The sequence below is a fragment of the Calypte anna genome, chromosome 28 (assembly GCF_003957555.1).
Source record: "Calypte anna isolate BGI_N300 chromosome 28, bCalAnn1_v1.p, whole genome shotgun sequence".
NCBI classification, from domain to species: domain Eukaryota; kingdom Metazoa; phylum Chordata; class Aves; order Apodiformes; family Trochilidae; genus Calypte; species Calypte anna.
Window position 1 is genome coordinate 3,857,225 of NC_044273.1, and position 13,109 is coordinate 3,870,333.

The window sequence follows — 13,109 nt, forward strand, 5'->3', positions numbered from 1 at the left end:
TGCACACACACACACACACACACCCCCAGGACCCCAACAACCCCTAACCCTGGGGCAGGAGTTTGAGCTTCAGGGCTCAAAAACACAACATGAAGTTTGTGATTCACCAAAAAGAAAAAAAAAAAAAACCAAACCCAAACTCCCCCAAAAAAACCCTCAGAGAGTTTTTGCTTACCTTGTGCTTCTCCCCGGGGACACGCGGCAAAACCGGCGCGGGGTTTGGCTGAGCCCTGGTAGGAAAAAAACCAACAAAACCCCAAAAAAACAACAACAAAAAAAGGGGAATATAATTTTTTTAGGTTGCTTTCTCTTTTGCTTTTGGTAAAATGAAGGCGTGAAATTACTCCTCAGCCTCTTTTCTACCTGGAACCATCCACCCCTAGGTGACTTCTGAGCAGAAGAGGAAACGGAGGGAGCTGCTCCTGGCACTGCGGTCACCACCGAGAGGGGTTGGGGGGGGTGGAAGGAAAGAATCCCCCCCCCCCCCAGGGTGCTGGGGGAACTGGGGGCAGGTTGGAAGACCCCCAAGTCCAGCTGATGGTGGGGTGGCTGCTGGTGCTGGTGTTGGTGCGGGGCGGTAAGTGCAGCGGTGCTGGGAGATGGGAGATAAGGGCAGAAAACTTCAAGTGATTGATTTTGGAGGTGATAATGCCCCGGGGAGGGGGGGTGACACCTCTGTGATGGAGATGATCATCCAAAACCACAGGGACATGGCAGGGGAAGAAGGTAAATCCCTGCCTGTAGCAAGCAGGAGCTGGGGCAAATGGTACCAGCTGGAACCGCGTGCCCAGGGAGGGGGGAAATGGTGGTTTTTTTGGTTTTTGGGTAAGTATCACCCAGTTCCTTGGGTGAGCAACACAGTGCTGGCTATGCCATGGCTCCAACCAAACCTTGCCCAACTGGCTGTAGTTTGGGGTGTGGGACCCCTCCCACCCCCTGTCCCCACCGCAGGCATCGCCGAGCCCACTGGCCTCTCCTGCTGGAAGCAATGCCATTCCCAAGGGTTCCTCTGCTCCTGGCCACCCCTTGGCCCTGCTGGCAACACCTCCTACCTCCTGAAGCTCTGGTGAGTTGGTCACTGTGTCCTGGGGACCTCATGGCTGTGTCCAGTGGGGACACCTTGGGACAGTGCCTTCTCCCATACAGCTACGTGACGCCCCGGACATGCCATGAGTTCAGGGTGGGCTCCAGGACCACCTACACCCTGAGCCATCGCCGTGTCTACGTCCTCACCAACACCACGGCCTGGGTGGAGGCACACTGGGACAACCACAGCCACAGGACCCCCAACATCACACTCTACCTCTACAACTCCAGTAAGGACCCTTGGGGTGGGGATGGGCAGCAGTACCGGTGGTGCTGGTAACCATGAGACCACCTCTGCTTTCCAGTCAAACCAGACCCACCCCACACGGGAATGCCCTTCAACAAGACCCGTGGCTGGCTGCAGCTACAGGTGCCATGGCCACCGTGCCACCACCTGGGAAAGCCACCAGAGAGGGAGGCTCGCTTCCGAAAGATGGAAAACAGGACCTGGGTGCAGGTAACACCACCGCTTGCCGGAGCTGGAGGTGACCGAGGGGACAGTCAGTAGCATGGTGACAACCCAGGTGACGCCACTGTCCCCTCCCCCCTCCAAACCCATCTGTTTTGCTGCGTTATCAGCTCTGCCCCGTCCTGCTGCCACCCGTAACAGGATCAGGCTGGGATTCCTGGGATTACACCAGCAGATCCCTGGATTAGGGGGATGATGGCGATGGATGAAACGTGGCCTCTGGGACCCCCCCACCCCTCCTGCCAGGAGGGTCCTGGGCTTGAAGCCATAATGCCCCAGCTGATGGGACCCTCCTGGCCACTGGGTCCCTTCACCCTGTTAGGGTCTGGGGGACACAGGGCAGCATCTGCCTTTGTGTCCCAGTAACAAACTGGTTTTACAGGGTGGGTGCCTCTGTCCCTGGTTCTCTCCACAGGTGATGTGCAAGGCAGTGAAGGATGAGGATGACTCAGGTTGGTTTTGTCCACAGGGATGAGGGGGGTGAGCAGCTCCTGGGGAAAAGGGGGGGGGGGTTCACCCCCCTCCTGACCCTGCCACCCCCCTCTAGTGACCTGTCCCCTGGGGGTGGGTGGCACCTTTGAGGTCCAGCTCCGGCACAAGCCTCCCCACTGGAGCAGCTATTGGAGTGACTGGAGCAGCTCCATCTTCGTTCCTGAGGGTGAGGAAGAGGAGAGGGAGCAGGTGGGATCCCCAAAATGTTGAGAGCCCAACTCGAGCTCCTTCCTCTTACAGAAATCCTGGAAAGCCCAGAGCTGAGCTTCCAGCTGGGCAAACTGGGACGAGATGGGCAGCGGGTGCTGAGGCTGAGCTGGCAGGTAGGGTGACATCCCAGTAACCCCCCCTCGGGGTGTCCCCTCTGCCATGTCATCCCCTGAGCCACCCCCTCTCCCTCCCACAGCGAGTCCCCGAGGACAGAGGGGACGTCACTTACACCCTGCAGGCCCGCATGCCGGCGTGTGGCTGTGCCCAGGGGGACGAGGAGGACACCGTGGTGTTAGGGACAGAGCACAACCTCACCCTCTCTGGTGCCGAGTACCAAATCCTCCTGACAGCAGCCAACGATGCCGGGCCGGGACCAGCACGGCACCTCCTGGTTCCGGCAGAGCAGCGGACAGGTACCGGCCCCACCGCTAGCCCTCGGGGAGTTATTTTTCCAGCTATCCCTCACCCCCCGCCCCATTTCATCCCAGACCTCAGCTTCAAGGACATTGGCGTGACTGGGGACACCGTGACAGCGCGGTGGGAAGCACCAAACCCGGGATCTGCCTCCTGCTTTGAGCAGCAACCGCTGCCGGGAGCCCCCAGAGGGGGAGTTTGCACCCAAGAAGATTTCCCTGCCAACAGCATCCATGTGGAGCAAGGCAAGAGACCCCTCTGAGCTCCCCCAGGCCTGTCCCCAGATCCCAGCAGGGACTGAGCCAGCACATTCCCAATTCCTGTCCCAGGAACACTGGAAGCCCCGGGGTGTCACCGCCTCGCCGTGCACAGCCGGGAAGCAGCTCGGGGCTGGGCCACCGTCGCCGTGACCCACCACTACGCCAGCAACGGTATGGGGGGGACCAAGGAGCACCAAAGAAGAGGGATCCTGAAATGCTCCCCTGTTTAATTTTTTTGGCACCACGCAGCCTCTCTGGCCATCCCCATCCGTGCCAACGCCAGCGCCAAGAACGCCACCGTTGTCCTTCACTGGAGCCCGTCCCCCCGTGCTGCCTGTCCTGGGGTGTTGGCCAAGTATCTCATCTGCCATGCAGCTGAGGGGGACAATGTGACATGTGAGTGAGGTGGGAGGAGAGTGGGCTACCGGTGGGCCACCAAGGGGCCACCACCTGCTCCTTACTGTTTGCCCAGATGATGAAGCAGAGGCCACGGCATCGCACTACACGCTCCAAAACCTACGGCCTGGCACAGCCTACAGGGTGGGCATTTGGGAGGTGACAACAGAGAGGGAGGGGACCTGCCATGCCTGGTGGCACTTCCAGACCAAGGCACTGGGTAATGTCTGGAGACCCTGTCCTGTTCCCTCCCCATAGGGTTTTCTCCATGGGGTTCTCCCCCTCACCCCAAAAAAACATCTCCTGTGTCCCAGGCGGAGTGCTGGGGACAGAAACGTCACCACCCGGCCATGCCCGTCCCCAGGGAGCACCATGGAAATCCCACCTCAAGTACCTGAGCATCATTCTTGCTCTCCCCACTGCAGCTGCCATCTACCACCTGAGCAAGAGGTGACAGTGGCACTGATGGTGGCCCCCTCACCTCCCACCCACCACCTCTGTCACCCCCCTCTCTTCACCAACCATCCCCTCTCCAGGGCTCGCCACCTCCTCTTCCCACCCCTGCCAGAGCCCGTGGGCAGCAAAGCCATCCAGTTCTGTATGGGAGAAACCAGCCAGGTGAGTCCCAAGGGGCATCTGGATCCAGCCCCCCAGCACGTCCCCCATGGGAATCCCACCCCAAACCTACCCAATCCTTAGGACCAGCCCTGCCCAGGCTTCCTGGAACCTTCGGAGAAGTTCAGCACAGCTGAGCTGCTGCTGCCAGAGCCAAACACCAGCGTGGAGACACCAATGGATGCCAGCACGAGGCCTGGAACACCCCAACCCAGCCTGGTGACTGGGGAACCAGCAGTGGTGACATGTCTGGAGGTGACACGTCCCGTGGTGACATGTCCAGAGGAGCTGCCATTTGCCTACTGCAGGCAAGAGGTTCTGAGCCCAGTGAGATTTCCAGAGCCCAGCAGCACCAGTGACTCTGGCCATCCACCTGATGATGATGAGGAGGAGGAGGAGGAAGGAGAGGAGGGAAGGAGAGGGCTGCACAAGCCTCTGGTCCCCATCACCCTGCTCATCTCTGACAAACCCATCACCATCAGGGATGAGGAGGAATGGGACCCATTGCCAGGATGGAATGCAGGATGAGGTCTCCCATGGGATACTCAGTGCCCATGGGGGATGCTGAGCACCCACCCCATGGCTCGGGGTCACACCAGCATCTCCAGGGGGTTTTCTGGATCCCAAGACATGGAAGGTGATGCTTCTGGGTGCAGGATATGGCCAAGAGCATCCCAGAGTCATCAGTGATACTTAAGGAGGGGAGGTGGGAGCAGGGTTTGGGTGGGGATGAGGGGTTGAGAGAAGAGGCAAAATTCCAGCCCTGTCCCTGCCCTCCTGCCAGGGCTGGGGACAGCATCACCCCGGTGGGATGGGGCACAAACAGCCTCACAAACAAAAGCCCTGGCACCAGATACTGGCTACTAGAAAACAAAAGCAAAACCCAACCAAAACTTGTCATGCAAAAATAAAGGCAAAAAATGAGAGGAAAACAAGGGGTAAAAAATTTTAAAAAGAGGTAAGAAATGAAAGAGGGGAAAAAAGGGGGAAAGTAAGAGGGGAAGCAAAGGGCAAAAAAAAAAAAAAAAAAAAAAAAAAGGTCAAAATATAATGCAAAAATATAAAATAAATGCAAATATGGTTTTTGAAAATGCAAAAAATTAAAATAATTCAAATCCCTGCCTGAAGCAGCAGGGCTGAGCTGGCCTCCCGGGCAGCTTCCAAGGGTTTGGAGCTGTGGATGCTCTGCAGAGGGCCTGGGGGTGAGGTGGGGCTCACAGGGCCCCACCCAGCCCCCACCTCAGCCCTTATCTGGGGCAGAACTGGGGCTGTTGCTGCAGACGAAAAACGTTTTGTGGTTTCAGCAGCGCCCAGGGGCCCAAGGCGGTGACTTGCTGAGAGTGCAGGAAAAAAAAATATACGTAAAGGGGAAAATAAAACTAAAACTCAAGGCGGGGTTAAGTAGCACGGGGAAATCCAGGCAAAGGCAGCGCCGTGGTAGCTCTTGCCACAGCCCCCAGCACGGCTCGGCCTCCTGCCTGCTGCTTTTTTGTCCCCAGTTGTGTTTTTCTGAGGGATTTCACGGAAACCGCGCGGGTGAGAACACCCACCCGAGACAACACCCGTGGGTGCATCCCGACACGTCCCCACCACCAGCCGGGGCTGGGTTGAGGAGTTATGGGTCTGCCCGGGGATGGGGAGGTGATAGCCACGGTTCTGGGGGAGACCCCCAGGCCATGCAGGGCCCCCCCGTGACGCCCACCCGTGGGCGGCTCTGTGCGGCTTGGCTGCTGGAAGAGCCACGAGGTGGCACCAGCCCCGCATCCCCCGCGGGGCATCCCCGCACCTCCCCTCCCGGCACCATCCCCTCAGCCCCTGCACCCCAAATCCTCCAAATCGGGGTGGACACCGATGATCTGGCAGCTTCCCAGTGCCAGGGCCGCGGCTGGAAGGCTCAGCCCCGGAGATCCGGGTGGGATTCTGCCCCTGTGCTCAGCCCTGGGGAGGCCACAGCTTGAGTCCTGTGTCCAGTTCTGGGCCCCTCAGCTCAGGAAGGACATTGAGGTGCTGGAGCAGGTCCAGAGAAGAGCAAGGAGGCTGTGAAGGGATCCAGCAGAATTGCTGTGAGGAAGGGCTGAGGGAGCTGGGGGTGTTGAGGCTGGAGAAGAGGAGGCTCAGGGGAGACCTCATCACTCTCTGCAACTCCCTGAAAGGAGGTTGGAGCCAGGGGGGGGTTGGGCTCTTTTCCCAGGCAACTCTCAGCAAGACAAGAGGGCAGGGTCTCAAGTTGTGCCAGGGGAGGTTTAGGTTGGAGATGAGGAAGAATTTCTTTCTGGAGAGGGTGATCAGGCATTGGAATGGGCTGCCCAGGGAAGTAGTGGATTCTCTGTGTCTGGAGATCTTTCCAAAGAGCCTGGATGTGGCACTGAGTGCCATGGGCTGGGAACTGCAGCAGGAGTGGATCAAGGGTTGGACTTGATGATCTCTGAGGTCCCTTCCAACCCAGCCCATTCTATGATTCTATGATTTGGGGACAGCAGGACAGCCACACCCTGTCACCAGTGCCACACGCTCAGCTTCCAACCCCCCCCCCCCTATTCCCAGAACATTTTTGGGACTGGACCAGCAAAGGACGCAGCATCGAGGTGACAGCTCGGCACAGTTTGGGTGGCAATGCCAACACATCACCCCCCGCGGGTTAATGATTCCTGCTCAGGGAATCACCCCACACTGGGGCAGCCGCTCCCGGGTGCTGCTTGAAACCTCCCCAGCAAGGTGGGAGGGGACAGAAGACCCCCCCGTAAACCCCATGGGGTCACCTCCTGGGGATCCAGCCTACCCCCTGGCACCACTCATATCCCCCTGACACGCTGAGGACAGCTTTGTCCCCACCACCAGCCCCACTCAGCCTTCCCCACACGTGTCCCGAGCTGGTCGGTGCTCTGCCGGGAACGCGGCACCTCGCAGAGCCCACAGGCAACGTGTGGCTGAAAACTCATTAAACCAACCTCGCCAATTAGTGCCAGCGAGAGGCTGGGGACATTCTAATGAGTTTAAATTTCACGGGACTGCTTTCCTAATGAGTCTCTGCGGGGGATGGAGGGGTCACTCGCAGCCCGGGGACATGACCTTCCCCTCCTCTCCCAGCCGACGCCGGGCAGGACCCAGACACACCGCAGGGCACGGGTGGCACCTGGGGGACCTGCCACCCACCCCCCTTATTCCCACAGGTGATCGATCTCCAAAAGCAGTCGGCACCAGGGACATGCAGGGAAGGGATTTACCCCACGCTGCTCTTGCTAAATGAAAAAATTCAGCCCTGCATCCCCCCAGAAAAGGCCAAGGGGCAGCTCAGGAAGCAGTTTGGGAGCCTGGGATTTATTTTTGGGTTGAGTGATTCAAGTTCAGGTCGGCACCGAAGAAAAACCATAAAAATAACCAGAAGGGTTTGCTACAGCTCCATAAAATCAGCTCCTGGGGGGTCTGAACCGCTGGGGAGTGAGGGATCCATCCCTGGGGGTCTAGGATTGGATTTTGCTCCCAGATTGAGGAGTTTAACCTGGTTCCAGCCTTAGGAATCACAAAAAGCCTCGCAGAGTGACAGCTAAGGCTGCAGAGGAAGCTGCAACCCTGCGGCCCCTTCCATCCATCCATCCATCCATCCATCCATCCATCCATCCATCTCCAAGCCCTTTTCCCAAACCCAGCACCTTTTTTTTTTTTTTTCCCTTTCCCAGATCCCCACCCAGTGAGCAGCCGATCCCCAGCCGGGGTTTGCCAGCCGTGGCAGGCAGGAGGAATGATTTGCTGGGCAAAATGCCACCTCTGCCACCACCTCCACAATGCCACCCGCTCCCTGGGGGGATTAGGTGACAATTCAAGAGCTGCTTTGACTTAATCCTTGTGCAAACAAACCGATCCCCCGGGTATTTTGTTTATTCTTTAAACAGAATTCAGGCGGCTCAACCCCCCCCCCCAGGACCAACCAGCAGATCCGTGGGGTAGAAAAACCTCCTTAGGTGGGGGAATTTGGGCTTTTCCTCTTTCAAAATAGCTTTTGGGTTTTAACCCCACAACCCCCCCAAAAAAAAACACCCAAAAGCAAACCAAACACCCCAACTCTTGCTGGCACAGCCATCCCTGTGCAGCGGGGAGGTGGCTGCAGGGGGCACAGCTGGATGGGTGGGCACAGCTGGATGGGTGGGCACAGCTGGATGGACAGACAGCCAGACAGCCGTGCCTGGGCTCGGCTTGTTTTTGAAAGTCACGGGTATTGCAGCTCCGGCGTTTCGCAACCTTTCGGTGTCACAACAACAACAACTGCAGCTCCAGTTCGCAAACAGGACCCAGCACCCCCGGCTCTTTCCTGCTCGCGTCAGCCCCAGCTCGTTTGCTGCAACCGCCCGAGAGCTCCTGCCAGAGCCAAGAAGGGAAAAATAACTCCAAGCAACAACAAAATTGAATTTTTTTCCCCCCCCTGTTTCTTCCCCACTAAGCTCGGGGCCACTCGACCTGCTCAGATCCCTGCAAAATCCCCCCAGCACCCTGCGTGGCCCAGCACATGAGCTGGGAGAAAAGGTAAAAAAAATAATAAAAAAAAAATCACCTTTTCCTGCTGCCACGTGAGAAACACCCGGACAACAGCAGGAATTCTTTTTCTTTCTGCACTTCTAACACTTGGAGCTGGCTGAGCTCAGGGCCAGCAGCCCAAGGGGCAGCTCAGCCTCTGGCACCGCTGAAGCTTTCCAGGCTTTGGCAAGCACCCAGCGCAGCTATTGAATTATTGGTTTGTTTGGTGCTTTTTTTTTTTCTTCCAGCCTTATAATAATCAAAGAAATCATAAAATGAGGGTGTTGGGAGTCGGGTGGCCTCCCCAGCTCTGGGGTGAGGGGGAAGGCGAGGACACAACACCCTTATCAACACACACACAACACACACACACATTCCCTGCCCGCTTGGCAGCCGCTCCAACCAGAGGTTTGCAGCGTAAACATATTTTGCTCGCACGACAGCCGGGGTCGAGCTAAGGAAAACCATCTCGGTAGGAACCCAGAGAACCTTCCCCCCGCAAAAAACCCCAAAAAACCCCACAAAAAATCCCCTTCATTTTACAGCACCCCCCCCATCCACGCACCCAGGGGCAATTCCAGGGTGAGGGCTGCAGCACCCATCACCTAGAGCCAGTCCTGCTCCCGCGGGCTTTTGCAAGCAAATTGACTCTCCCTCATTTTTTCACACACAAAAACGATGGAAAAAGCAGAACAAACCAGCTCGAGGCCACCCCCAGGGCTGTCCTGTGGCTGCTGTCCCCACCACGGCCACCTCCAACCGGCTGGGACCCCTCAGGCTATCGCTGGCTCCATCGCATTTACACAGCTGCTCAGCAGGAAAATCCTTCTCCCTGCTCCCTATAAACCCTTCCTTTTTAAAAGGAATTGGGTGCAGGTTTGCCAACGAGGTGGATGATTGGGGAGGAGGTTAATTGAAAGCTCCCGGTGGGCTGTGGGCAACTCTGTAACCACACTTGGGGTCACCTTCTCCCCCACAGTGGGCTTGGCTTGAGGGTGTTTCAGTTTTGGTTTTTTTTTTGGTTTTTTTTTAAATCAGCTCAAACTTGTTGCTTCTCAAGGGTAGGAGGAGAAAAGGGGGAAACAAAAAGGAGCATGACCCCATTTCTGGAGCCTTGGAGGCTGTGGTGTAAATGGGGGAATTGGAGACAGGGTGTGCCAGGGTCACCCCATGGCAGGAGCTGGGAGCAGGACTGAGATTGTAGAGGACAAAGTAGTGGGGACAGCATCCTAGTCCTTGGCTCACAGTAAGGGATGTCCAGAGCATCCACCCAACCCCCAGAGCATCCTCCTGGCACCTGGAACATCCCAGCAGTGAGGGCAGTGGTGCTGCTTGCATCCCCCCTGGTGCCAAACACGCCACACCAGCAAGGGTTTAGCTGTGGGGAGGTCGCATGGTCAGGACAGGGGATGTCACCAGGCTCTGTCCCCTGAGGCATGGCAGGGGACGGGCACCCTACACAACTTGCAGAGCAGAGCCTGGGAGTGAAAACAAACACAGCCGGGCTGGGGAGAGGTTCAGGGACCAAAGTCCCATCTGTGGCATGAGGCACAGCCATGTCACTCCCATGTCCCCAGCTGGGCCAGCACTGTCCCCACTCGGGGCTCTGTTTGTGTGCCAACACGTCACGCGCTGCCATCGGATGACTCTGGGGGGGAAGGGGGAGGAGGGTTGAGTATTTTTAGTGTTGTTGTTGTTGTGGTGGGTTTTTTTTTTTTTAAACAAAGCCAAAATATTTGTGTCCCCAGTCGGTGGCTGAGTCCAAGATCCTGAAGGGAGAGGGGACACTCGGCTTGGTGGGGAGGGTCCCCACTGGCAGTTCCAGCCCCCTGCAGGGTCCTGGTTGTTTATCCATAGACATGTTTGTGCGGGGCACCCGGCCCAGTCCTCACTGCCAAACAACTGGAGAAAAGTTAGAAGGTCATCCAAATTTTCCATTGGCCGAGGGAGGGAGCGGTGTCAGCACTTGGGGGGGGGGGACACAGGACTGGCAGTGAGATGCCAAATGGGAAGGGGTCAACTCCCCCCGCAGAAAAACAACAGGTTGGGTTTGATATAGTGAATAAAAGTGATGTTTGCCCACAGTACCAGCACCCGCAGCACCCAACACCATCAGGGGGGGTTCTGGTGAGCACCAACGCCGCACTCCGTGGGGATGGGATACACGGCACAGGCAAGGATGCCGGGGCACCAACCAAGGATGCTGGTTTCTCCACGGTTTCCCCCCACTTGAAGGGCTTCCCAGCCTGCAGCAGCCCAGCTGTTAAATCCGGGGAAAAGCTGCGATTCCTGTCGAGCCGGCAGGGAAAGCCCCGCGTGGGGCTGCAGGGACTGCGCCTGCGGTTCCCGTGGGCGGGAGCGGCTCCGGCGCCTGAGTCAGCGGGAGAAGGGCGGCCGTGGCACCGCCCCGGCATGTCGGGGTGCCCGGCTGGGCCCTGGCAGAATTCTGGCACCCCAACGCCAAGGGGAGACCCCGGGGATGCTGATGGGACTGAGCGGGGCCGTTCGTGGCACAGCCAAAGCGTTTCCCAGTGCCCCCGGGGGCTGGAGGATGCACCGGCACAGAGCCTGGGGACGAGCAGCCCTCCCTGTGGCTCCTGACCACCCATGGGTGCCCACCCCGGGCTGCGAGCTCGGCCTCGGAAAGCTGGAAAGATGCTGAAATTGGGCAAGATGGGAGAAGGAGCAGCTTGTTTTGGGAGCTGGATGGGTGCCCGAGCCTCGGAGGCGGCAGCCGCCCCGCTAATCCCCAGCACTCACATCACAGCGGCACATTCTGTCCCTGCCAGCGCTGGGACGGCTGCGGGCGTCGAGTGTCACCCTCACTGCCTGAGTGTCACCCTCACTGCCTGTCACCCTCACTGCTTTTCACCCTCCCCAAGCCACAGCCATCCCACCACAGGACAACAGCCTCGAGCAAAGGCCACGGCTGCTGGGCAGGGACCCAGCGACCGCCAGCAGTGGGGAGCTGGGGGGAAGCAGCAGCCCCAGCATCCTGCAGAGAAGGACCAGGAAGGGGGTCCTGACACCTTATAGGGTCCTGAGCTGCCCCAGAGGGGTCCCAGCACCCTGAAAAGCCATGAAGTGCATATGGGAGGGTCCCAGCACCCTGTAAGGTCCTGAGTTGGGGTTCCCAGCACCCTGTAGACCCAGGAGGTGTCCTGGGTGGGTGTCCCAGCACCCTGTAAGGTCCTGAGTTGGGGGTCCCAGCACTCTGCAGACTCCTGAATTGCCTTGGAGGGGTTCCAGCACCCCACTGCCCAGGGTAGGGACGGGGGGTGTCCCATATTTTTGGGGCTGGAGGGCAAAATGAAAAATGAGAGCAGAGCTGAGCTGGGAGGGGAGGTACAGGGCAGGGGGGAGGTTGGTGTTTCCCTGCCTCTTGTGAAGAGCAGATTGTGCCGGGTGGTCTGGGAAGCATTTTCCAGCAGTGGGGGCCAAGAGCTATAAATAACCCCAGCACTGTGATTTCATAACCTGCCTCCTGCCTCTCCGTGCCACAGCCGACACCGCCGCGCATCGAACGGGGACATCCGGACTCAGCACCCACCCATGAAGCCCCCCTGAACAATCCCCCCCCTCCCATGTTGGTAACTGGGAGAATGGCCAGGACTGTTCAAACGAGGACTTTGGAACTGGGGAAGATAAACAGCAGCAGCAGGGGCATGGCCAGGGACGGTGGAAGTGTTGCCAGGGTGGGGGGGGTCCACACTCCATCCCTCTGCTCCGAGTATCCAGACAGGGTATTTTTAGTCTCTTTGGGATTGAGGAGCTGGAAGTGACCCAGTCGTGCCGTGCCCCCAGCCTGGCAGCCCTACTGTCCTCTGAGAAAAACCTGGAGGCATCAGCAAGAGTTCTTGCTGGAAAGATCCCTTCCCACATGGGGAGTGGGAGCAGTGCCCACCAGTGTTGGGTTCCCCGTCCCAGCATGGCCTGTCCCCGGGGTTGTCACTGTTACACTGTGGGATGTCCTTTCCCAGAAAGGCTCAATGGGATGGATGGGATGCACTCCTCCCCCTCCAGCCCTGGGAATAAGCATCCCCTTGTGCAGCCAGGGCAGATGATCAGGGTCTGACCAGCACCATCCCCACCGCCGGTGCAGAATGGCAGCCTTGTGCTGTGCCGAGGGGCTGATCACAGGGATTCTTGCAGAGGAACTTTTAACCAGGGGGAGGGCTGGAGGTTTTTGTTTTTTTTTTTTTTTTTTTTTTGTGCCCTCTCTGATGTCCTCAAAGTGCTCCAGCGTGGTTGAACCACTGGGTCATGCAGCAGCAGCCATCGCAGGCGGCAGATCCAGGCACGCGTTTCCCTGGAGGAGGGTGCAAACCAAATTCCCTGCAAGGATGGTTCATCCTCTTCCAAGGAAAATGAGTCAGGGTGGCCAGGGATGCCAAATCAGTTTTGAATCAAGATTGCACGAGCACTGGGCAAACTCAGGGACAAGTTATCTCTCTGCCCGAGGCCCAGGGCCTGGCCCACGGAGGGAGCATGTGCTCTGACGCTGAGCAGCTCAGTAAACAGCACCAAAAAAAAAAAAAAAAAAAAAAAGCAAAACAAAAAAAGGGGGGAAAAAAAAATAAAATCACATTCCAGCAGCAACATTTTTAAACAGCATGGGCTGGAGAGGCAGAACTCAAACTCTGACTCAACCCCTGCTC

At 57.9% G+C, this 13,109-nt stretch overlaps 1 protein-coding gene and 1 long non-coding RNA gene across 2 annotated transcripts; one reads left to right on the forward strand and one right to left on the reverse strand.

The window, feature by feature from the left end:
- The first annotated feature begins 1,402 nt into the window (after positions 1-1,402).
- Positions 1,403-4,470, forward strand: IL12RB1 (interleukin 12 receptor subunit beta 1). Its single transcript, XM_030466666.1, has 11 exons — positions 1,403-1,543; positions 1,971-2,007; positions 2,103-2,213; positions 2,288-2,370; positions 2,454-2,916; positions 3,001-3,102; positions 3,181-3,327; positions 3,404-3,547; positions 3,684-3,777; positions 3,864-3,945; positions 4,027-4,470. Exons 1-11 carry the CDS (start codon positions 1,418-1,420, stop codon positions 4,468-4,470), a joined length of 1,833 nt encoding a protein of 610 aa, XP_030322526.1. The 5' UTR covers positions 1,403-1,417.
- A 3,341-nt stretch (positions 4,471-7,811) lies between these two features.
- On the reverse strand, positions 7,812-8,933 carry LOC115599826. Its single transcript, XR_003988631.1, has 2 exons — positions 8,489-8,933; positions 7,812-8,295 (listed from the first exon to the last, which is right to left on the reverse strand). It is a non-coding gene; the product is annotated as an uncharacterized LOC115599826 (long non-coding RNA).
- Between the last annotated feature and the right edge of the window lie 4,176 nt (positions 8,934-13,109).

Bases quoted from the DNA above. Each gene is read 5' to 3' on its own strand.
- IL12RB1 (XM_030466666.1), top strand. From the start codon at position 1,418: ATGCCCTTCAACAAGACCCGTGGCTGGCTGCAGCTACAGGTGCCATGG. The intron at 2,008-2,102 runs GTTGGTTTTGTC...ACCCCCCTCTAG, and splicing joins GAAGGATGAGGATGACTCAG to TGACCTGTCCCCTGGGGGTG. The intron at 3,548-3,683 runs GTAATGTCTGGA...CCGGCCATGCCC, and splicing joins CTTCCAGACCAAGGCACTGG to GTCCCCAGGGAGCACCATGG.